This window comes from Elaeis guineensis, chromosome 16, assembly GCF_000442705.2.
Source record: "Elaeis guineensis isolate ETL-2024a chromosome 16, EG11, whole genome shotgun sequence".
NCBI lineage: Eukaryota > Viridiplantae > Streptophyta > Magnoliopsida > Arecales > Arecaceae > Elaeis > Elaeis guineensis.
In genome coordinates, this window is record NC_026008.2 from 40,329,919 (window position 1) to 40,354,360 (window position 24,442).

Consider the following 24,442-nt stretch of genomic DNA (forward strand, 5'->3'; position numbering starts at 1 on the left):
TGCTTCCGTCTTCCACCCGTAGCCTCCACTCCACGCCCGTCCCTCCTACGCCCGCCAATATCTATCTTCCAATCTCTTTATATATATAGCAACAAAGAACTTACTTTAAGGAGGGGAGAGAGAGTCCCCCAATCTTCGCGTCCCGCGCGTGCTTTCCTTTCGTACTGTAGCGCGTCTTCCCTCGTTTCTACTTTCCTTCCATTTCTTCTACTTGCCCCTTTTGCAGTCAGACGTATAGAAAGGGAGAAGGAGAGGAGATGGGAGAGAGGAAGGAGGGATTTTTTTGAGTGGGGGAGAGGGGAATGGAGTGGGAGAAGGCTTGTGCGGGTAATACTAGTGGTCAGACCAACAGGGGAGAGGAGGAGGAGAGGAGGGGAGGAGGGGAAGGGATGGCGGAGGGGGTGTTGTACGTGAAGGTGATGACAGATGAGCAGATGGAGGTGCTACGCCGCCAGATCTCCGTCTATGCCACCATATGCGAGCAGCTCGTCGAGATGCACAAGGCCGTCACCGCTCACCAGGATTCCCTCGCAGGTGCCCCTCCTTCTCCTCCTCCGCTCCCACTCCGGCTTCGCAAGATGCGATCTTTTTGGCTTTGTCTCTCTCAACTGGGTTTGTTTCGGGCATTTTCGTGGGAAAGGTGGGATCTTTTAAAGCAAGGAGGGATATTGGGAGAAGCCTGTCTTGATTAGATCCACTTTTGATGCCTCTTGTTGGGGTTTTTTTGGCTGACTGATAGATGTTTGGATTTCATGCCTTGTGTGTTTTGTGTTTTGTTTGTCAGGCTTCTCTTTATTAACTCCTCGTTCTGTTTTGCTTTCTGGCAAATTAATGATTGGTTTCTTTTTTCTTGGATTATGCATGAGTTTGTTGCGTGTTTGGTGGAGACGAGGCCTCATTTATTTCTATTGCCGTTATGGAATTTAATGATTTTGTTACATTCAATATAAGTGTTTCAGCAATAGCATTTATTGATGATGCTTGTACTATAAAATTCTGTTCACTTACTTGATATATAGTTGTAGTGTGACTCCTTTTGGGCTTCATATAAATGTAACTGTACATTTATTAAAAATGCCAGGGTTTTGCAGTCTTTTTTGGTACAAAGGTTTATGCAACATATGTCAACATAAGTTATTTAAAGGAGACCTGTCTGTCTGTGATATGGTGTTCTAAATATCCAATCTGAAGGAATATTTGGTTAGGGAATTTTAGATTGTGCCTCCTTTAGTTGCCCTTTAGTCTTTGTAGTTAGATTATCTAGCCATATGATCTGCAAGTTTAGGTTGGTTGAGAGATACACAGAGGACTAGTGCATGTGGAGGACATATAGTGGCCATCTGAATACTGGCTGCTCCTCTGTTGGAAACCTGTGATCAGAAAGTAAAACAAGGGATTGCTTTGTGTGGATTTTCCTAAATGAATACCTCTCCTTCCCATATTTCTCCACTAATTTCCATTTCTTCTGTCTCCTCCTGCGAAATTTCGTTCCAAATAGATAGGATAGGTTTGTCGGCTTGGTTGTGGTTATGTTTGGTCTGAGGCAGAGGTGTTGATATCAAATTGTAAGGTAGTATTGTGGTAATGATCTAGTGAAGTAATCACGTGCACTTGAACATTCCATTCATCTGTTTCTAATCGTGGCCTTTGGTTTTTTTTGACAAAGACGGAATTGTTTATAGTAGGCAATATCAGAGATCAAAGAATCAGTATGGTATTCAAGGGTTGCATCATTTTAGGAGTAGGATTAGTTGTTGTTGTAGTCTTTCTAGTTATATGACTGAATGGTAAAGCACAAATGACAAAACCAAGCCAAAGGAGATGAGATAGGTTTTGTCAGTCTTGTTTATGGTATCACTGTTAGATCACAGATTTATAATATATACCGGATGCAATCTAAGAAGGCTAACAAAACTGTTTGCTTGTTTATTAGAAATTTAAACAAAATAACTTACAAAAGATAGCAAACCAAAATTGAAAAAAACCGGAAGCGTGCGTAGCATTGTCCTAAGGTGTATTTTCGTCCTTCGTACAGAAAATCCGGAAACAACAATTACTACTGGTAACAAATTTATTTTCTCAGCTGTCCTTAAAATTGCATATTTTCTATATCGTCCATACTACTTCACTGGAAGACATTGCAGATATATTGGTTTTGCTTTCATATAGTTTGTTGATTTCCTTATTAGAGGGAATATTAATGCCTATCTCTTACTCTTGGCTAATCTATCAATATGGAAAATGATATAGTGAGAGTTTCTATGGATGTTGCTTCCACATAAACTGGTTCTGTGTAAGAGTTTGTTATGTCGATCAACTACAATGTTGTAGTTCTTTGTGTTCATTGTTATTCTAAATGTCAGTCATGTTCTGAATATTTATATACATATTTGTCATTCTCTGAACTCTTGTTTATATTTTTGTCACCTTATTCTAGGGAAGCCGATGAATCTGTGCTATGTGACTGTGGTTTCTCCTTTTGCATTAAATGTCTATTTTGCTTTTGTATTTCTTTTTCCTATCACCATCTTCAAAAGTGGTCTAATTATTATATTTGGACCTTGTTTTATCTTCATACTGAAACATGACACGTAGCAATTAGTGCTTGGGTATCTTAAAAATGAGATATTACAGAATGAAGAGATGCTTTAAGAGAGATTAAAGATGAGTTAGCTGGCAATATCATGGTTACAGTTTTGTTGCTGTCATGAGACAACGAGAGAGCAAAGAACCATGCCTATTGATCATCATGAGACAACTCAAGAACAATGAAAGATGCCTACTTATCATCGAGGCAGTACAATCTTCTAGAGTTGATACTTTCACAAGTATAGCTATCCATTTAAAAATTAACACAATAATGAAGCTTTTGCCATATTGGAAATGTTCAAATGACTGTTATATGCTCAAAGATTGGTAGGAGATCTAGGTCGAAGAAAATGAGCTAAGAAGGATACACAAGTGTGGAAGGACCTTGAGACAGTACTTCAACTTTAAGTATGCAAACATGGTAATCGAGCCTTGTCAAAGTCATCCAACATTTCTTGCCAAATGAAATTTCTCTGCAGAACTATTTTGCTTTATTACTAGTTAAAAGCTTGGCAATCTTTTCATGTTTTGCTTAATGTGGATTATCTATTTTTTTGTTAGAGCTATTTTCTTTGTATATGGAAATGTATCTTAACTATGTATGCCAACAAAAGGGCTACATTAGTGCAGCAGATGGATATGGTGGTTTTGATCATAATTGGCTGGTCTTGGTTGAAAGCATGGTCCTACTTGAAGACTACGGTGATAGTTGTTCAGCAATCTGACCCTTTTCCTTTTCTCCTTTCTTTTCATTTTTTTCTTAAACTCAATTGTGTCATGGAATGTGCTATTGTACGTTCAAGTTGTCAGGCTGAAGATTAATTATGGGGATGTCTGGTTCTCTCTGAAACTTATGCATTTGCAGGAGTTTTAGCATATTCGGTTTTGATTGTTATTCTGTCATGTATACAATCCTTTACAGGTACCTTGCTGTGATGGTTTAAAAATATACATAGTATCGATGTTAAATTGAGTTCGTTAAGCTATTAAAGAAGATCAGTCATCATCAGAACAGCTCAGATGTAATACGGAACTCACCAAAAATGACTTTTATAAGTACTTCTGTTCTGTCATTCTCATATGTGTTTTCTATTTAATTTTCAAGCAGTGCCATAGATGTCTGGAATGACATGGAAAAAGAACTTGTGAGAAGAATATAAAAATCCATAAAAAGAGTTTTGTAATATGCTCAACCTGACATGGTGCCATACATCAACTCTCTCACTCTTTAGTATTTTATGTTCTTGAATCCAAAGTTCTGAAACACCACTTCCATTCTGCCAACATGCCCAGGCAGATCGGTGATTGCATACTCCCATCTTTTTTATTAACCTGTATACAGGACTGGCTCTTGAACAGCTATGTATACCCTGTTGGATGAAAGATCATGATTTCTATCACAAAAGGTCACAACATACATCCTGATTTGGGTTCTTTTCTACAATAGCTTATAAATTCTTCTGGATAACGTTACAGCACATAATAACTCATACGATCAACCTCCATCTTCCATGTATATCATCTCAAAGGCATCTTAGCCAAAAAAAAAAAAGAGGCCCTTTGATGCTCCTTGCATGGATGGACAGTGAACTACTTCTTTCTACCTGTCAGTAAGAGTAGGTCACCCATAGTTGATGTTCATGAAACATATAGTGAAGTGCATTAGCTGCTTTTGTATTGCTGCTTTGTTTCTTTTTGAAACTACAAGCAATATATAGCTATAACTTTGGTTATGGTCCCTCTTTTTCTTAATGTGATAGGTTTTCAAAATTTGATGTCCATTATTGTGGATTAAGCAGGTTGATTCCATACGAATACTCTCTTAATTTCCTTCAGCTATTCTTGTTTTTCTTGTTTAGGAATGAGACTGGGTAGACTGTACTGTGATCCTCTGATGACTCCTGGGGGCCACAAGCTCACTGCAAGGCAGCGGTGGACTCCAACACCCATGCAGCTACAAATTCTGGAGAGTATATTTGATGAAGGCAATGGGACTCCAAGCAAGCAGAAGATAAAAGATATAACTCTTGAATTGTCACAGCATGGTCAGATCTCTGAAACAAATGTCTATAACTGGTTTCAGAATAGAAGGGCACGGTCAAAGCGAAAGCAGACGGCTGCGTTACCAAATAATACTGATTCCGAAGTAGAGGCAGATGATGAATCCCCAAGTGAAAAAAAGCCGAAGTCAGAGAAACAGACCCATGAAAACCTGCCTTCAAGAACAGATGATCTCTCCATTCATGGAACACAAATGAACTCTGAAATGCGTTCTATGGATCTGGAGACCAATCCAAGACAGGGCATGTATGCATCAAATGACATTTCAAGGTCTTCTGGCAGTTTAGGACAAATGTCCTTCTATGAGAATGCTCTTTCAAACCCAAGTAGGTTTTTAATCTAATTTAGATTTTCTTTACTATTCCACTAGAATCTTTTCATTCTGCTGATTGATTCTTATCATTGCAGGAATTGATCACTTGATTGGCAAGATGGAAATTCCTCAAAGTTTTAGCCCTTGTCGACCAGGAGAGAGCTACGACTTGATTGGGTAACATTCTAGTTTTAGTTTTTGCTGATCGTAGCATCCACACTGACAAACTGGTGATATTTCTTCAAGGATCTGCTAAAAATTGTTTGGAGAATTGTAGTGAATACTTTCTAAAACTTGCTCATGAATCCTGAGATTCTGAAGACAATATGACTGTTTAGCATCCTTTGAATAGGTTCCTGATTTACTCTTAATGCAGATCTTGATGGTGAAAAGATCCATTATTAAGATGTAGTCAGTGATGTTTGCTATGTCTGCTTAAATTGTGTAGTTATTTAAGTACGTTCAAGCATGATACTTTGGCACTCAACTTTTACTTTGATGATGGGGAATCAGCACAAGGGAAATGGATATTAGAAAATGGAGGTTCACAATGCCTAGACTGATATATGATCATGCTGAAACTTTCCAAGTTTGAAAACCTCCATTCTCACTTCTTCTCCTCTATAGCACCTAAATAGAACTAGGTTTTTTTGGTCCACAGAGTGATATCAAGCTTGAATAAAACTCAACAGTTCTCTGTAAAAGCTATTTGTCGATTTGAAGGTTTAATGGAGGCAAAATTGGTGGAAGTGACCGAATGATGAGCAGCCGTGATCATTTACAATAGATTGTCTTATCATTCTAGTACTCTATTGGCTAGTCATTTTAACATAACAAATCAATGCACTTAAAGATTGCAGATACTAGGAACGGCACTGATAAGGTTCTGTAGTGCAAACAGAGACATGTTTAATAGCATGGCCATTAGTGATCACATCAGGAATATCATGGTAATACAACACACACACACACACATATATATATATAGGTAATATTAATTAATAACCTAGGATGTATGAACCGTAATCCTGAGAATAGCACAGACGTTAGTGGTAGGGCTTCCAAAATGTTTGAATCAACATGGACCGTTGACCACATGATCTGACACAGTTCAGTTGACCTTCAAGGTAGTCAAATTGACTAACTAGGATGCAGCAGGATGGTATCACAAGCCAAATACTTGAAATGTCTAGCATTTGGATTCATTGAAGATTCCAGCAGATGTATCTTGTACAGTCATCTGGAAGTCCCAGGGAAAGGATCTTATTGAATACCATAAAAATTGACTTTGTGGTGTAAAGCTACTCTTTAAGTACAAAACAATGAATAGGGAATAATACATAAAACCATGTTCCGACCTTGTGGTATACAGTTTGCATCATTAAAATGGTGGAGAAGGAACGTTTGGATAACGTGCTAAACAACTATCATGCTATATAACACAAAGTCTGGTGTTTGCTCCCATTTCTCAGGGACATGACATTTTTCATTGTTTTCCGGGCTATATTACTTCTATTTTCGCATCCCTTCCCATCCAACAATATCATTTGATATCTAGAATCCTTTCCCAGCATGAATTCAAGAATCATTTTCATTCATGAACTTCTTTCAAAAATTCACCAGTATATATGTATGTTTTCTATTGCATTCTTTTATCCATAGTTTTTCAGGCCAAGTGCTTCGCATACACTATATTTTACGATCATATATAATTTGCAACCGAGTTTCCTAGCTTCTTTGACCATTTGAGCTGCCAATCCACATCCACTGTTTACCAGTCTACACTGGATTATGTCAAAACTTGGTTAAGCTGGTAATTTGTCAGGATTATGTACACTATCAATTGATCATGATTGACCAAGCTTACCCAGGCATGTAAATTAGCCAAAAAGGTAGAATGTAAATACATAACCAGAATGTTTTAACTAGAATGTAATAAGTTATCAACCCACAGAATTTGTAATCTGAAGATGACTTGTGTTGCTGATGACCTAAGATTTGATTGGAATATAATATGAACATGCAAATTGTTTATATAATCGCATACCACGTTTTGACAGAGAAGCAAAAAATCATTCCCAGGCAACACATCTTTGAATTCTTGTGTTGTCTCCATCTTGGTAATATGATGAGAGCTGATTCCATTTAGGTAGCCTGAGATGCTTAGTGGAGCAAAGGATAAAATTAAACACCACAAAAATCAGAGAGGTAAATAATTAAATAGCTATTTCTAAGGATGATCAATAACCAGCCAATTTTGTTAATTTCTTAGACTGAGGCTCATATATTTCTCAATCTCAGTCAAAGCTGAGCCTTGGCTAAGAACACTAGCACAAGCAGGAAAAAAATGTTTGTTCATATCACATCCCCATAGTCAGCATTAAGGATAACCTACATATATCAAGTAACCAAAATGAGTTATCCTTATGTTCAAATCGCTCCATAGAAAGCCTTCGCCAAATTTATGAAATTACCTTGCTTTTTGGTAATGTGTCTATGTTAAACAGCCCTAATATAGATATATCTACTGGAGTCGGAGTACAGGAGAGAGCTCGAAGCTGCATGGGAACACAGGAGATGGAGCCCTATAGAAAATAGAATCCATATGATTAGCAACATGAGTGAGTCTTGGAACAGTGCAGAGGGCAAGTAAAAATCCTTAAAAACCACATCCAGTCTTCAAACCAAACATCATATTATGGAGGACCTCCTTGGTGGATCTGTCAAAGATACACCGATCAACAGAAGAAATATCAGAGATAGAAAACATAACCATGCCGCAGGGCTTCGGGAGGACTCTTGCTCGAACATGAAATCAGAGGTCCATGTTGCAGAACATTTACCAATTAGAGTTTTGATGATGAAGTCAATGAACAAGTAACAAGAAATTTGTTCCTAGAATCCACTGCTTGTGTATCATGATAGGATTCAGATGAGAAAACTGACAATCCACAACTATTCTCCGCAAAACAGTCCTTGAATTGGTTTCAGATACTTGATCCTGGACAATTGGTTGCAAAAGGTGATTCAGATCTTTGAACAATGTTTCTGGATATATTCCTGCTGCTGTGAGTATGTTATATTCTTCTTTTCTGGCCGTGGGAACTTACATTTAAAGATGATTCATGTTCACATTTGCAGAGGTCTATTATGTACTGGCTCTTGGCAGGAATCTGCTAATGCTCATTCACCTTCAGTAAAGTTGCGTTTGTAATTGTAGTTGAGAGTGAAAAAGATTGTCCATCTAGTGATTGGTTGCAATAATTAACTGCTGTTGAGCATGAGATTTACCCTCCAAAAAGTTTCAGGAACTGGCAAATTGATCCTCCATCGCAGTGTTTTGGACAACCGGCAGGATCCATGTAAAATCTTTTCTAATGACTCTAAATAAATTATGTCCGAATGAAAATCTCAATACTTAATTGGTCAGTAAATGGGATTACTAGGAGGCTGCCGGAGTGCTGTTTTCCAAGCGTTTCTTGTTTGTCTCAGTAAATGGGATTACTTAATTGGTCAGTAAATGGAGCTGTTCCAGAGTTTCTTGTTTGTCTCAGTAGCTTCTTTTGCTTTGTTATGGCACCGCGCTTTTGGAAGGGAGATAGGGCAATGAAACCCTGGGAAATTTTTTTGTGTATCATGGGCAGTTTAAAAAATTTAATGTGGAGCGTACTGTTTTATCTCATTGATTTATGTAGTTATCACTTTTCAACACGTATTTAATGTGTGTAGTTTTATTTTTTTATTTAAAATTTTAAATGATTAAAATATTTTTATTATTTGAAAAAAATTATAATATTTTATGTCCATATTATGACATTCTACATATAGAATGTTATAATTTGATGCAGAATATTATAATATATTATAGAATATTATAATTTTTTTTTAAAAAATAAAATATTTTTGTTATTAAAAATTTTCAAACAAAAAAATAGAACGGTAGGCATTAAATGCGCATTGAAAAATGGTTGGACAAAAATGCTCCTTTCATTTTATGATATCTTGGATCATATTATAACATCCTGCAAGATGTCATCATAATATATTAGAATGTCATAATTTTTTGAACTATATTATGATATTTGATAATATATCTGATAATATATCAAGATGTCATAATTTTTTAGATCATATTATGACATTCTGTGTGTAGGAAGTCATAATTTGATGCAAGATGTTAGAATATATCATATGATGTCATAATTTTTTTTCAAAAAGAAGAATATTTTTATCATTCAAAATTTCAAACGAAAAAATAAAATTACAGTCATTAAATGTACATTAAAAGCAATAGCTATGTGGATCAATCAAGCAAGACTGTACATTCTAAGTCAGATTTTCTATATCATTTACGGTGCACAAAAAATTTTCTCATAAAATCCTTTCATTTTTTAAGCAGTCGATAAATTTTTAGAACTTTAGCATCAAAGATTTATCATTTAAAAAAAATAAAATAAAAACAAAGAATGCGACAACTTTTGTGCAAGTGCTGCCTCCATCGTAAATCTCCGTCAATTTTCATTATTTTTATAAAAAAATAAATATACAAAAATAATAACAATATCAAACAGTTTAATCTCTTATACTTTTATCTGTGACATTAGAATTGTACTAGAGCCCCCATATAACGAGGAATCTTATAAAATGAAAAAATTGGCAGTGGATATATTGTATTTTTAACATAAGTTTTAGTTTATAATTTACATTTTCACATAGCAATCACGCCTGCGGTGAAAAGATAAAAAATGAGACCTGGCATCCATAGTTTATTCAATAGTCTCGTGCCATGGTATGTGATAAAAATAAGAGTCAAGTGAAAACGTAAAATTAAATGAGTAGCTAGTATTTCAAAAATAAAAATTAGGGTCCCATGAGGAGGAATCTAATTTTTTTTAGAATTTCAAAAAAAAAATTCTAATGAAAATTTTTGAAATAATCTTTTTTGGTAGATCCGTAAATTGCCTTTTTTTTTACATGGCACACGTTAGATACTTGCGTGTTAACAAAAGATGTAAAAAAATAATAGTTAAATTAGTTTTTAAAGCAAATTAAATGTGTTATTAGAATAGTGGCCCCTAAAATTTGACATATTATATATATTAATTTTATCTTTTGTATTTCTATATCATGACATAAATACCATTCCGAAATCAGTGGAGGAATCTCGGAGAATGGAAAACGTAGTAACAGTGGATGCCTTTTGTTTCTCTGAGAATTAAGCTCTGGTATATTCTGTCAACGGCCAGGATCGTCACTGATTCATTCTCTTAAATGAATCCAACTGCTGCATGCCGTACACGTGGCATATCGGCTTACCCCCGCCCCAGGGGTATTTTGGTGGTTTAAGGACTTCCAGGGAAAACGGCGTTGGTGGATGGCATTCTATAAATAAATAAACATAAATAAGTGAGATAGATGCCTCCCTGGCCCTCTCTCTCCTCCCTCTCTCTCTCTCTCTCTCTTATGGGTTTGGGGGATGATCCTTCTCTCTGGCTTCTGAGAAAAATTCGATTTTGGTCGGAGCGCTTCATCGAATTCCCAATAGGGAAACCCTAATCCACACTGATCGCGAGGCGAGGTAGGGATTTCGATCGTTTTATTTTAAGACTATCTCGGTTGGTTGGTTTGATCTCATGGTCGGTTAGTTCTGTTTCGGTGCTCGGGAGAATTCCTTAATCCATCTCGAACTCTGAATTCTGGATTTAATTCGATTTCCTTTTCCTTTAAATTGCTGTTTTCATCGTAAATTTGCAAGAATGTGTCAGCAAGTTGGGATCTTGTCACCTTGTTTTGTTTATAAGCTCTCTGAAATGGATTTCAGTTGCGGTCTTTGATGGCTGAATTCTTCTAAGAACTTTATGGAATTTGATGAGTCGGATCCAAGAAATGAATTTCTGATAGTGGAAATTGGAAAGCTAATTCCTTAACAATTTCGAAGGCTGTTTTGATGGGCTGAAAGAATTCATCATTTGAGGTCAGTTAGGTCGAATTCGATACGGCAAGCTGATTCCAGAATTCGAAAACATAAGTAGTGGATTCTGAAGGGTGTTGGATGGATTCTTTTGATCTCAACACGCACTTGCCTCCTCGGAAGCGACTACTTGCCGGGCTAAAGAAGGAGGTCCATGATTGTGATTTCTTGTTTCCTTTTCCTTTCATTTCTAGTGATCTCAATGCCCGTCTCCGTGATATTATCAACTCGACAACTTGTTCGCCAGATGAGATCATTGAGGCGACAAACTCAGTAGCTTTGGTGACTGCAGAGGTTGCTGCTGCTGCGAGAGCTACTGCAATGGAAAAAGCGGCTGCTGCTGTGAAGGCCAGGACTGCTGCCAAGAATGCCTTAGAGTTTCTAGATTATATTTCAAGGAGTGAAGCTGCCCGAAAGGGTTGCCCGGCCAAAACCAAATCACGAAAGAAACACGTGGCAGTCGAGTTCTTGTATAGGAATAAACGGCCTGCAGGGAGTGAAGAAACTGATGAAGAATTGGCCCGGAGGTTGCATCAAGCTATGAACAGTTCCCCAAGAATTTCATACAATAAACAGAAGAAGCTTTGTCATTCTGGGAAAGAGGAGGTTCCTGATGGTATTGCTGTGTCCAATGGAAACTCTTCTGTTTCATGTGATAAAGTTGTTCAGTTCAATAATGGACAATCTGCAGATAAATTGGAGGAAAAGATTGTGGTCTGTTCCAAAGATGACCTTTTTGAGAGGGAAGAGGAAGAGTCTAGCCGTCCTTTAGAAAAGCATCATCATCAGTCTAAGGATAGAGGAATTGCTGGTTGTAGGAAAGTGAAAATTAAGCAAAAGAAATTGCCTTTAAGTCAATGTAATGCCAGGGATATGGGAGAATCCAAAGAGGCTCCAAGCTTTGTGCATCATTCAATGGCCCCGAAATCAGAGTTGGATCATGTAGCAAGACACTTATCTTTTAACAACGCAAAACATTCTGATGATGGACAGTTCTCGATGATAATTACGTCAACATGGAAATGCAAGAAGCTCAAGATGTCACAGTGTTCTTCTGATAGCGAGATCTTGCATGCTTTATGTTCAAATCGTTCAACTACTAAGGCCTCTGGTATGGTTAAAGTTGATTAGTGAGGTAACTTTATTTGTTAGATAGATGTTGGTGTTGGAGCTCTTGTTAGCATTAAAAGCAGGTGGAGATCAATATGTTGAATTTTGCATCCTGGACATAGAGCTGGAGAAGATATCTTATGCTATTAGTTGCTCGTTTCATGATTTCATTTTATACAGGTTGCTTGTTTTCTGATATCATGTTCTATAGAAGGCTTGCTTCTTTTGTTTTGTTCTAATGTATCACTTTTTATATACCTGTGTGCTATATTTTATTGCAAAATTTGTTGGAGAAAATCTATTATTTGTTATTGATGGATGTTATTATTCCAAACTCATTGAGTTTTCCTGTATTACATGACTTCTAAGCAATGCATGACTAAACCCAACTTGTGTGGAGTGATCTTAGTAGTATGTTGGGTTGTATAGCAAATTTGCAAGCAATAAGGAATATGAGGAGATAAATTAATTGAGTTTCTATTACAGAGGTTGTGTATGGGGAAATCATACTTTGTGCTTTTGTATTTTATGGATGAAGTGACATTTTCATAATTGGTAGTTCAGATTGAAATAATTTAATTCTTTATGAATGTTCATAATTCTAATAAAATCGCAGCTGATTTAAACTGAACAGGGATATCTGTTTTCGATTAAATAGAAGCAATATTCAGTGACTTTCTTGGTGACTTCATTTTGGCTTTCTTAAGGAAGAGTTAATCAGATTGACCAAGAACATCCGATCGCAGTTGGTGATGTCACTTAAGTTAGAATAACTAGTTTACGGGCATCAACTGAAGCTGGAGGTGATCACAGGAAGCATGGGATATTGCTCTTTCTTCCAAGCGACAATTTCTTTTATGCGATACAACTTTTCGCTGTCTAAGCCTTTTCGGTGAATGCATATATTAAATAACTGAAAGAAATGGTAATGTTTGGTCAGGAATGCCAGGTAGATTGCTTTTTACAATTCTTTTAATGATGTTTTGGTTATATCCCAATTTATCGATACAATTAAGAATACCACATATTCTAGTAAAGATGTTAGCAAGTTCTCAAGCACGAGAAGGGATGACAAATGTTGGCAGGGCAATTGAATTGTTTCCGAAGGAAGTATTTACAACATTTGAATCAATATAATGGGTTTTGGCTTATGGATACAGGTCTACTTGAATCATAAGAAAGAGCATGTCTGCATGTCGCCTAAGCTTAAGTCAATGATGGAGATGAACTTGAGCTTGCAGAAACATTGTCATCAGTGGCTATTTAAGTCAAAATTTTCAGTTCTTGTTTTGAAGCACATAGTGGCTCTCAGCCTTAGGCTGAAAAATTTTGATCATTTTGTTTCACTTTGCATAGTTTCAGCTGAAATTGTCTAGAAACAGAAAGAATTGACTTGATTAAAGAAGATACGTAAAATAGGTAAGTATCCAAACATGTGACAGATGTGACAGGTTCATACAGGGAATGGTGGAATTGGGAACAGTGAGGCTTAGTCTGAGCACCATGCTAAAAGAAGTTTTATATAGAAGTCTGTTAAGGAATTAACTTCAGAATAAGGAAAAAGGCACATGCTCATCTCCAGATGGATATAAACCATAGTGACCGATTACTCATGGAATATTGGTACTTACTGTTAAAAGTACATAAAACTCATGGATACACTTTAATGGATTTTAAGTTCCTTATTGCATTCCCCATGGCCAAGATAATTTTGGGTATGTTTTGCAATTATCATATCTCCTATTTTACGTTGAATCCTGTAAGGGCGATATCAACATATCCATCTGGTTTCTTTGTTGTTCTTCTGATGACAGCTGCTGATCTTAAAGACATTTTCTGCTGGATCTGTGCTTGTAAGACTGGTACTTGTGTACTGAAGTAACATATTTGTAATGTAATGTGAAATCCCGTCATATGAGGTAAAACATTATTCATCAACGTCTTCATTTCATATATTATGTTGTACGTCACTTAGATTTCAATGTTCAAAAAGGAGTGCATGGAAATTTTTGTGTCAAGGATGGTCTTTTTTTATGCATTGTAGCATTTGTTCTATCTGCATATGTTAGTAGTCATAAGCGTGAATGCATGACCCAGGTGGTAGATTGTATTGGATCTGGAAGATCAAATATCATTGCGCCTCTTGTCTAATACTTTAGTACACTGCATGCTTGATTTACTTATATTATTTTCATGTCTTTCATCATCCAAGTTAAGCAAGTTATAAGTAATTGTAAATTTCCAGCTGAAAATTAGTCTGACCTCTTAAGAGTGGTGCTGAAAGTAAGCAGACTGCAGATTGAGTGGTTGGTTCATTAGAGATATCAGAACATAACTTGCTATCGATATGGTGATAATCTGGTTATACTTCATGACTACTTGAACCAGGCAAGAGGTCTTTGTTTACTAATGAATAGGTAACTCCATCAATTTTGATGGAAAGATTGTCCAAGTGCATCAAACCTGAATTATAGCCACTACTTCATGTGAGACTTTTACATGGAAGTGGTCCTCAAGAAATGTTGCTTGTCAGCGTTTAGTGGTGCGTCCCAATCATCAGTTGTCATCCACTGAGGTTACAGACAATTTGAGACTACCCTGCACCAGACAAAAGGACTAGATGTCATGTTAGCATATCTTGCTGTAAAAACCACCTCAAAATACCTAGGGATCTCATTAGGACAAATCCTTCCATTCAGGGGCTGATGTCCTTTGTGAATTATACTGTAGAATGTGCATGTAATTTATTTGTCAGTGTTCATGGTTACCTTCTGACTATGGCCACTATGAAAGGTGGTGCCTATCCTGCCACATCCCACTTAAATCTCTGTCAAACATATCATGTCTTGGATTCCCTTGCTTTATGGGACCTGTCTACTTGGAAAATTCTTGCAAAACAGATTCACCCCTATCTGGTGTTGTTCCTCATTCCTTTTGCTGGTCCCATCCGGTAGAGGATTTACATTAATTTCAGAAAGCATAAGAAATAGAGGAAATAGAAGCATGTTGTTGTGGTTTAGATTTTGCAATGATTGATGTTGTGTTATGAGCAGCCTCCACAATTTGCTTCAAATTCTTGGGAGATGGTTGATATTGGATATGAATCATTTATAGCTCACCTCATGCTAGGAAGTTCGGCAAATCCTTAGAAATTTGACATCACCAGGCATTCACTATAGCTTGCTGGCACGGTACCAAAATGTTTTGTCAAGAAAAGATTTAACACATTCATGAAGAAAAAAGATGGATAGAATCTCAAAATAAACTCACAATGACCCAAATGCCTCCCATAGTTGGGCAACCATTTTTGGGAATTATTTTTGGTTGATAAATAATTGCTATGATGCCTGCAAGAGACCTGCCCTAAGACATCACTGCCTGAATATCCCATTGCACTGCTTGTTGCTAAATATCAGCTAGAACCCGACATGCAACGCACAAAGCTGATTTAAGATAAGGAAAATATGATGGATGCCTGGGCCAATCTGAGGTTCAAATTTTATTGGTGATAAGTTCGAGTTAGAATCCACAGGTTACATAATAAAAAAACACCTCAGACAAAAGTTCTCTGAAAACCCTTGACTGTTTTACAAGGCAAAAAGGGTAGTCTTCTGGAAGGCTCAACCACTCCGTATCTCTCAGACTGTATGCTCAGCTAGCTTTTCAGTGGGACCCTTCAAGCAAAACAAAAAAGTTAGGCCTGCCTTCTCAATGGTTGGCATCTTGCATTTAAGACTATAAGTATATCTTCGCACTCAGGAATCAGATTCTATAGATTTACCCCAAGTGAATTTTTGCATAAAGAAATCCACTTAATAATTGACTGTGCAAGAAAATGGTGGATTATTTTTATTTCCTTTTATTTTATTTTCAGAACAACACACATTTAGGGATCTCTGATGGTTTTCTCCTGGGATTGAAATACAAGACAAGTGATAGTTTAAACAAATATGCATCAAGGATCTAAAATATATATATTAATAAATGTGCATTGCCCGTCTATTGGCTCAAGAGCAAAATCATCAGGACACCTAAATGTGTTTCCTTTTATAATAAATAAATAAATAAACAAATTTAATCTTCTCGTGGAAAATAAAAATTAAGTGGATTTTGCATATTTATTCAAAATGCATTTACCCAAATAATTGACTGTGCAAGAAAATGGTGGATTATTTTTATTTCGTTTTATGGTATTTTCAGAACGACACACATTTAAGGATCTCTGATGGTTTTCTCCTTGGATTGAAATACAAGACAAGTAATAGTTTAAACCTATATATATATATATATATGCATTTCCTATCTATTGGCTCAAGAGCAAAATCATCAGGACACCTAAATGTGTTTCCTTTTAAAATAAATAAATAAATAAACAAAATTTATCTTCTAATGGAAAATAAAAAATTAAGTGGATTTTGCATATTTATGCAAAATGCATTTGCCCAAACCATCCAATATTCACTGCAGTATTTTTCGTATATAGTCTTTCAATCAACCAACTGTAACAGTGGTTGGCTGTGCTGTTGAAGGACTATTATTGAGGTGACAATTGATTTGCCCTTAGTTGCTGACCTGGGGGCATCTGCCTCCCTCCAAAGTCCAAAGAGGTCCCAATGCACAATAAATCAAGATGAACATTCATGAACGGCACCAACTTTTGTGGTGTATGAAAATCTTCTTGACCGATCATTTTTAGCTTTTTCAGGCCAATCTGCCGCTATTCAATACCATCTTCCTTATTGAGGGGCATTGTTATCATCAACTTGTAGAAAAATAAGCACCTGAAATCATAAATAGAATACCTCAAAGAGCACAAAGTTCTTTAAAATCTTCCATGTCCCATCCAAGTCATCCTTCAGAGGTTAAAGCACTTTCAGATCATCATGGCTGAGCTTTCTTTGCTTTTTAATGCGATGAAGTATGCAAACGAGTAAGGATCTGTATGTGACTATAATTACATTACTATGCAGGAACTAGTTGCTATGGCCTTAATCAAACATCTTGAATCCAATACTGTACTTCTCTTTTGCAATAGAATATGAATCTTTAGTTGATACATCTATACCAGACATCGCTTTATGCTGTTGAAGGATGTCACTCTCACTCAGACAACTTAAAAATTGACTTAGAGCTGCTTTGTCCATACAGGCCTCAATATTTTACACTCAATCAATAAAATGAAATTACTGAAATCTTATAGGCAAAAAATCATGAAAATCACATATATTCAGAGGGTGGTTTTGGTAGCTGGCATGTTCAATATCACCTGTCCATTTTTTATCTGCAGTTTGTTTTATTCTGCTTTCCACTTATACACCAGCTTATTCTGCTTCATTGAGCCATGGATGTTGCAGACATTGCGCTGCTGTTGGTCGCTTCTCTGGAGCAAAATCGAGAAGAGGGTTCAAAAATTCTGCAAACTCACGGGCATCCGACTCAGGGAATTTGTATTTGTCAGCAAGAAGCCGATCCAGTGGCCAGAACTTCAGCCTACGGATCCTCTTCAGGCCCCCATATCTGTCAAAGAAGTCCTTTGATCGAGATCCTGCAATAGCAATCTGGACTTCCAAGAAAAGATCATCAGTATCGGATTCCTTCAGGAGTCAAAAAGTGTGAAAAGGAAATATACCTTTCGTGGCATTTTTCCTAGAAGTTCCATCATCAGAGCCAAGTGATCCTATAAGCCAGACCCAAAAGTCAAATGACAGGAAAAATTACATTTTGATGAAAATATAATTTACTCAGGGACATTGGTGCATGTCAAAGAGAAATATGGTTTTGAAAAAGTAATTATTTTCTCCTAAAGATGATGAAGTTTGTGAGTCTGATCTTGTACAAATATATGGCCTAAAAACCCGACCTCTGTAATTAATTTGAACAGCTGTAGTGCAGAAGTACAGAAAGATTGCTTGCCTTGAGAAATTTACTTTCAAAACCATATGCTTTGAGAAATGAACACCACCCTAAACAGTAATTTGCTTAAGCATGGTTACAAAAAGTAGAGATCTCACATGAAATTAAGAACTCCCCAGTGTCTCTTCACATGGATACTAGCTTCGATGTTATGAAAAAAATAGAGATTTGTTCCACTCAAATCAATTTAATAGCAAAATTATGAACATAATAATAAATTAACATCCCTTTCAGTTTTAAGAAGAAACCTTCCACTCTTAGGCCAACTTAAAGGTAAAAGTCAGGCAGTAAACTCAATAACATCAATATTCAACTATGGTCCTTGATGCTGGAAGTAACAAACATAACAATGCAGACCAGGCATTGAGCTTCTGAATTTGCATCTCCAGACCTAGAAGGCCGATTGGTTTTATAGGCAGGCTATTTAACAAGAAGTAGGATCAGAATCCATTACCAAACAGAGAAATGGAAGATACTTATTATGCTTTTAACTGTAGATAGAGCATTGATATTGTATATTGTATTATCATATGTATTCCTCTAATTGATAAATTCATGAAGGCATGTGTCAAGTTAAATCCTAATATTCTTATGAATAATTCAAATTCCATTCTTAAAACTCAAAGTTAACAACTCAAATGTTCTCTGTCTTTTTCATATCTCCCAGTTTTTCACATGTACTTAATTTTGGCCTTAATGCCTTGCTGAGATGATTCTAAGTTCTAGAACAATGATTAGGAGAGTATTATGGGTTAGTTCATCAGCAAAAAATAGCATAGTAATGTTTTTATTTTTACAGCTCCAGCTAATTGTTTAAATAAAAAACTTAGACATGGCTGCTAATGAGCTTGAGATAGTGGGGAACTTATAGATCGCCATGTACATTACTATAGTTACTTTTGGATGCATTTTCATGAGATCTTCCATGTTTCTTCAGTCTCTCCAGAGACCAATTTTCAGCTACTTGATGTTTGATTGCTGCTGCCCTTTCTGAAAGAGGGTGACTTCCATGGATCTCCTCACCTTGAACCATTCTATAGTCAATTTGGGAAGAAATAAACAAGCAGAACTTTCAAGCTAAAGCTCAATGGGTGAAGGTGGTCAACTCAACACTAAAGAGCAATGGGTCTAAGCCATTGTAAGGTCAATTTAGGAGAAAAAGAACTTACCTTAGGTCCTTAACCTTAGATTAACCAGCAAGCTTTCCAGATTATATGGTGAACAAAGAGGATTGCATCACAAAAATCAAACTCAGTTAAAGAAGAGTGCATCTCAAAATTTTACTGCAGCATAATTCTCCAGCGGGGAAGGATTTTGGTTCAGACCATTATATGGTCAACTTAAAAGAAATAGAAGTCAAACGTAAGCTAACAGTTTATATGAAAAGACAAGGGAAAAAAGAAAAATTAAGACAGGTAATATCTTTGGTAATTTCTAGGTTGTACTATTAGTTAAACTCTGAAGTTCATTGGCTATAGAGATTTCGCCCATTGCATTTGAAATCAGTTTATCTCTTATCAAGTTGTATGCATGGCATAACGAGCTATTTACAAGCTCAAATAGTTGGACAGTAGATGTTTGCTCTGGTCATAGTAGAGTTAATCAGCTGAAACAGTGTTGCTTTTTGGAAATTGCTTAAGCACATAAGGATTGTGTTCCAAAAAGAAAAGCAGGTGACCATTGGGAGCTACCTGAAAGACTGCTCTAACTTATCACTAGCACCATCCAACCTATGCTACTAGTTTTATATAAACTTCTTCATAATAAGTTTTATATAAACTTCTTCATAATACTTTGCCAGGCTGACAGGGATCAAATCTCAAGTGACTTCCCCAAAATTCATGCTTTTAGGCCAAAGTCTACTGCTCCATTAATCCTCATTATACTTCTTTGCTACCTCCACATCTTAAACTTAGAGGCCTACTTCTCCTTTTTGCCCCATCTCCGAAGGCTCTGTTCCCTTCTCTTATAGATTGATCTTTCTTGTAAACAGGCAGAGCATCTTAGTCTAGAAATTAGGCTTCCTCCATTCTCCTGATTTCTGACCTTATCCTTCCTAGTTTACCACATGATTTGAGATGCCAACATGCCAGGTCTAGGCAAAGCATAACAAAAATCTTGAATAGGTTAGACTGATACCCAAAACTATATAGAATAAGGTCCATGAGTTGGCCATGATTGCTGTCAAATGATTGCCCCCAAATTCACCGTGTATATCAATTAATGAACACATGAGCACTTCATCTTGCCTCTCCAATACTATTTCCCTAACACTTGCATAATCTGTCCAGAGTTAAAAATAGATTCACTCTTGAATTACTTATTTTCCACAGATTTTGAGCTTCATTCCCAATTGACTTTCGCCAAAAGAACATCCCACATACTCCATTTCATTTAACTGATTCAGACCATGATCCTTAGAAGTTTTCCTTGAGAACTTTAGTTGACTATAGCCTAGCACTGCCTAGCTGCAAATAACAAACACCAAGAGGTTTCCGCTTCAGTATGCATATAACACATCCATTACAAAAATAGTGAGGCATGAGCCAAGGCTGATACATTGTGCAACCCCACAAACACCAGTAATTTATTGGTCATGCAATGATTTGTTAAAATATGTGCTCCAGCACACGTAGACATTCAAAACAGCCTCCACCATTGAGCAGTCAAATATTGGAAAGAAATATTGTTACGCTAGAGCATAAAGTTCTAATGAATTTAAATAGTGCACTTATTGTGTGCATCAACAAATTTCAATTACATAAAACATGTGAGAGTATACAAAAGACCAAAGGATATGCCATTATGGATGAGGAATGTCTTTAAGAACTTTGATCTAATTGAAGAGATTAATTTTAACAGATAATTGATTTCTAATTGAAGAAATCTACAACCATCCAAAGCATCAAGGACAATTAATTATTCATTTGATATACATACATACATACACTAGAATGAAAGGGGAAAATAAAAGCCTTGCTTTTTAGATAAATTGAAAAGTCTGCAAATTTCACACCTGAGGAGAGCAAAATCAATATATATTAACCCCATCAACAGGGTTTTCAAGCTACAAAAATAATCCTAGGTTTCAGCACCATCACACTTCCATTATCACATGTTTCATAACTCATGTCGCACTACATTTTGGTTGACATCATAATATAATAATCATAATATGGACAAGAATTTGTCAGTTTTTAGTGGTCACAGGTCATCATGAAGATTGCATGGCTGAGTTGGTAACTTCCTGCTTTCATATCAATATTTCAAGAACAAGGGAAAAATATGGCTAAACAAATAAAATAAAACAAGTTAACAAGATCTCATCAATGATTGCTGGTTCTCGAATCTATGCCACCAATCCATATGAATAGCTTATACTCCAGATTGTAATAATTGTTCTAAATGGATATGTCAAGTATTTCTGGTCATGCCATCTACAGCTCCAGATGGATGAAGAGTCATGCAAATGACAGTTTTCTAAGTTGTATTCACTAAGCTAATTTTCCTCGAACCACTTATCCAAGAAACAAAATCATTTTAAACACAACAGAATATGAGACAGAGGCATACCTCATCTTCACTAAACCCTTGTCCTTCCTTAGGAGCAAACAGCATGTCACCAGTAGCAAGCTCAAAAGCTATACAAGCAAAAGACCACATATCAACTGAGAAAGAGTATCCAGCTCCAAGAATAACCTCAGGGGCCCTATACTGCCTTGTCTGGATATCATTAGTAATTTGGTTATCAGCCCAACAAGCATTTCCAAAATCCACAATCTTGCACCTCAAATCTATCCCATCCAAACTTCTCTCCCACTCCAAAGGGCCTTCCATGGATCCTCTTCTTTGAGAGAGCTTTGACAATGCCCTCTTTGCCCTTATCTTCAGCTTCTTCTCATAGTAATTAACCACAACCCCACCATTTGGGTTCCCCTCGGGTCTCTCAAGAATCGGGGTAAATCCAGATCGTGCAGGGTCTTTTGCAGGATCAATGGTGGAGATAAGGAGCACATTTTCTGGTTTCAGATCTGCGTGAATTATACCAAGTTTTCCATGCAAGTAATCAAGCCCCATCAAGATTGATCTGCATATATTTCTAACTCTATGCAACCCAATGCCTTTGTTGTGGTTGTACCGGATTAGCTGGAGCAAGCTGTCTCCAAGTAATTCAATTACTAGACAAAGATGCTGCCCATTTGGGCCAGCATGCTTGAAGTGGTCCAGTAGACACACAATGCAGTTTGAATTTGATGGATCTCCCTGCGCAATCTCTGAAAGAAGCTCGATTTCATGGAGAGCAGCTTGAGCATACTCTTTTGCACTTTTCTGAATTTTGAGGGCAACAAAACTCTGCAAAACAATTCAGTTTACAAATCTTCAGATTGGAAGCTAAGCTCAAGCATAAGAGAGTCCCTGAACATTGGCACGTTCAACTTAAAATTCAGATGTGGGGAAATGAGAGAAGAGGGCTAGACGGGCACATACAAATTCAAATAAACTTTAACATCATGAAACAACAAAATATTGATTTAAGAAACAATTGAAAGAAGGGACTCATTTTTTCAATGACAATTAATATATAAGAAGACGAGCACACCAGCTAAAAATAATCACATGGGGTAAATAATTTGTCTTATATGGGGTAGGCAACCTGAACTACTCTGAAATAGATAACAGGAGTATTTATTACATAAAAGGAAAAACGCAGTAAAGACAACAGATGCCCGAAACAAACCCTCGACAGAAATATAATTTATAAACAAATGACATAAGACCATCGCAGATGGAAAATATCCACATATTAAGGATAACAGAAAAGGGAAACAGACTCGTCAGACGAAAAAAGGGTCGTTCATAACAAATCAACAAAAATAAATTGTATCAATCAAGGTTAGGCAATGGCAGTAAGAATCAAGGATCGCTGACACGATATTACAAGCAAATTCTATCCATCTTAATTAAACAAACCATTTCTCGAAGCGATTCTATCGAAGATCATCTTTTAAGATAACCATCATCATAGTTTCACTAATTCCCATAAAACTCGTCCTTGTTAAAGCAATCCAAAGACATAATTGCGGAAAAGCATGTAAAGATGAGATTTTTATCAAGAGAATCCGCATAATTTTATAGGAACTGCACAAATTCATGTAAGAAAACGGGGGAAACAACGTAGTTGGGAGTAATAGGTATTAAAGACGAGATCTTTCTTGATCTCTCCCGTTGGGAATAACAAGAGAACCAAAAGCCATGAGAGGAGACGAATGGAAAAGGAGGGAAGGAAATCGACAAGGACGTACATGGCGTTGGGTGTCGTAGGCGAGCCAGACGGTGGAGAAGTGGCCCCAGCCGAGCTTGCGCTGGGCTATGTAGCGGCCGCCGCCGAAGGGGTCGCCGACCCGCACAGCGTGGTAGCCACCCTTCCGATAGGCGTCGATGCCCTCGTCCTCCTCCCCCGACCCCGACGACGACGAGCACCACATTGCCTCCCTCTCTCCCTCCCTTTCCCTCGCGCCTTCTTTTTTTTGTTCTCTTTCTCTTCGTTGATCGCTGATGCCTTTTATCTATTGTAATGGTTATCCATCTCACCTGAGATTATGAAGAAAAGGAAGCGAGGCGGAAGCTCCTCCCTCCCTTTCGGTAATTCTATTTTCTTTTTATTTTTCTTTTCAGAAAAAAAAAGGGAATCCGCACGTGGCAGGGATTCTAAGGGCTAGTTTTAGGTAATTACCTTCCTTAATCTGGACACGTGCTGTGCACGTGCCAATGAAATATGGTGCTTTTTTTTTTTGGTAAAAACTATGGTGCCAGGTTTAGGATCATAATATATGCTAGTATTTTGCATGCGACCGGGAAAGAATCCAATTCTATGAAAGAATCCAATTCTATGAAAGGAAAACAAAATATGTTCGATGGACCTCAGGTATTAAAAAAATATAATAGAGTTGAAGTCGGGTCTGGATATGTTGAAATGAGAGAGCTCCATTACAATAACAAGATATAACTAAGGGAGTGTGATTTTATGGTTGTCACATGATCGTTGAGGTATATGTAAAATAAAATATGATTAGTATTTATAAAGTGGTGGAAGGCTAGACTCTAGAAGATTTTGAGGGGATAAATTAGGTTGGTATGGTCCAAATTTAATAAGACAAATATATTGATTAGAATTATAGTGATACATGAATTCGGAGATGATAATTTCAAATTATTTATCAAGATAGGCAAAAGGATCTATGAGAAGCATGCTGAGTTATTTTTATGGTTGTAATTTATAGATTTTTTTGAAAAATAGCTCATTGTCATTTGCAAAAAAAAAAAAAAAAAAAATTGTTTGAAAGCTTTAAAAAAAAATAGAATAGACTTCATTTACTTCATTAGTAAATAAAGATGATATATATATATATATATATATATATATATATATATATATATATATATATATATATAAAGTGATCTCGATAAAAGTTTGATGTTGGCAA

The 24,442-nt window shown here is 36.6% G+C and overlaps 3 protein-coding genes across 5 annotated transcripts; 2 read left to right on the forward strand and 1 right to left on the reverse strand.

Annotated features, from left to right (window-relative positions):
- LOC105058860 (WUSCHEL-related homeobox 8) lies at positions 1-8,247 on the forward strand. 2 transcript variants are annotated; one of them, XM_073249762.1, is made up of 4 exons: positions 1-534; positions 4,449-4,976; positions 5,059-5,140; positions 7,508-8,098. In XM_073249762.1, exons 1-4 carry the CDS (start codon positions 303-305, stop codon positions 7,614-7,616), a joined length of 951 nt encoding a protein of 316 aa, XP_073105863.1. In that variant the 5' UTR covers positions 1-302; the 3' UTR covers positions 7,617-8,098. The 2 variants fall into 2 exon arrangements, with proteins under 2 accessions (XP_073105863.1, XP_073105864.1); XM_073249763.1 differs by lacking the exon at positions 7,508-8,098 and adding an exon at positions 8,105-8,247 and having other exon boundaries at positions 2-534.
- Positions 8,248-10,385: 2,138 nt separating this feature from the next.
- LOC140850751 (uncharacterized) lies at positions 10,386-17,537 on the forward strand. 2 transcript variants are annotated; one of them, XM_019855420.3, is made up of 3 exons: positions 10,386-12,045; positions 13,859-13,963; positions 17,399-17,537. In XM_019855420.3, the coding sequence occupies exons 1-2, from the start codon at positions 11,016-11,018 to the stop codon at positions 13,924-13,926; spliced, it is 1,098 nt and encodes a 365-aa protein (XP_019710979.2). In that variant the 5' UTR covers positions 10,386-11,015; the 3' UTR covers positions 13,927-13,963; positions 17,399-17,537. The 2 variants fall into 2 exon arrangements, with proteins under 2 accessions (XP_019710979.2, XP_073105862.1); XM_073249761.1 differs by lacking the exons at positions 13,859-13,963; positions 17,399-17,537 and adding an exon at positions 12,679-13,852.
- On the reverse strand, positions 17,046-23,521 carry LOC105058861 (uncharacterized). Its single transcript, XM_010941919.4, has 4 exons — positions 23,261-23,521; positions 21,531-22,310; positions 17,674-17,721; positions 17,046-17,602 (listed from the first exon to the last, which is right to left on the reverse strand). The coding sequence occupies exons 1-4, from the start codon at positions 23,441-23,443 to the stop codon at positions 17,366-17,368; spliced, it is 1,248 nt and encodes a 415-aa protein (XP_010940221.1). The 5' UTR covers positions 23,444-23,521; the 3' UTR covers positions 17,046-17,365.
- Positions 23,522-24,442: the final 921 nt, after the last annotated feature.

Bases quoted from the DNA above. Each gene is read 5' to 3' on its own strand.
- LOC105058860 (XM_073249762.1), top strand. From the start codon at position 303: ATGGAGTGGGAGAAGGCTTGTGCGGGTAATACTAGTGGTCAGACCAAC. The intron at 535-4,448 runs GTGCCCCTCCTT...TTTCTTGTTTAG, and splicing joins TCACCAGGATTCCCTCGCAG to GAATGAGACTGGGTAGACTG. The intron at 5,141-7,507 runs GTAACATTCTAG...GTCGGAGTACAG, and splicing joins GAGAGCTACGACTTGATTGG to GAGAGAGCTCGAAGCTGCAT.
- LOC140850751 (XM_019855420.3), top strand. From the start codon at position 11,016: ATGGATTCTTTTGATCTCAACACGCACTTGCCTCCTCGGAAGCGACTA. The intron at 12,046-13,858 runs GTATGGTTAAAG...TTCTGATGACAG, and splicing joins TTCAACTACTAAGGCCTCTG to CTGCTGATCTTAAAGACATT.
- LOC105058861 (XM_010941919.4), bottom strand. From the start codon at position 23,443: ATGTGGTGCTCGTCGTCGTCGGGGTCGGGGGAGGAGGACGAGGGCATC. The intron at 17,722-21,530 runs GTATGCCTCTGT...TCTGGCTTATAG, and splicing joins AAGGGTTTAGTGAAGATGAG to GATCACTTGGCTCTGATGAT. The intron at 17,603-17,673 runs GTATATTTCCTT...TTGGAAGTCCAG, and splicing joins TAGGAAAAATGCCACGAAAG to ATTGCTATTGCAGGATCTCG.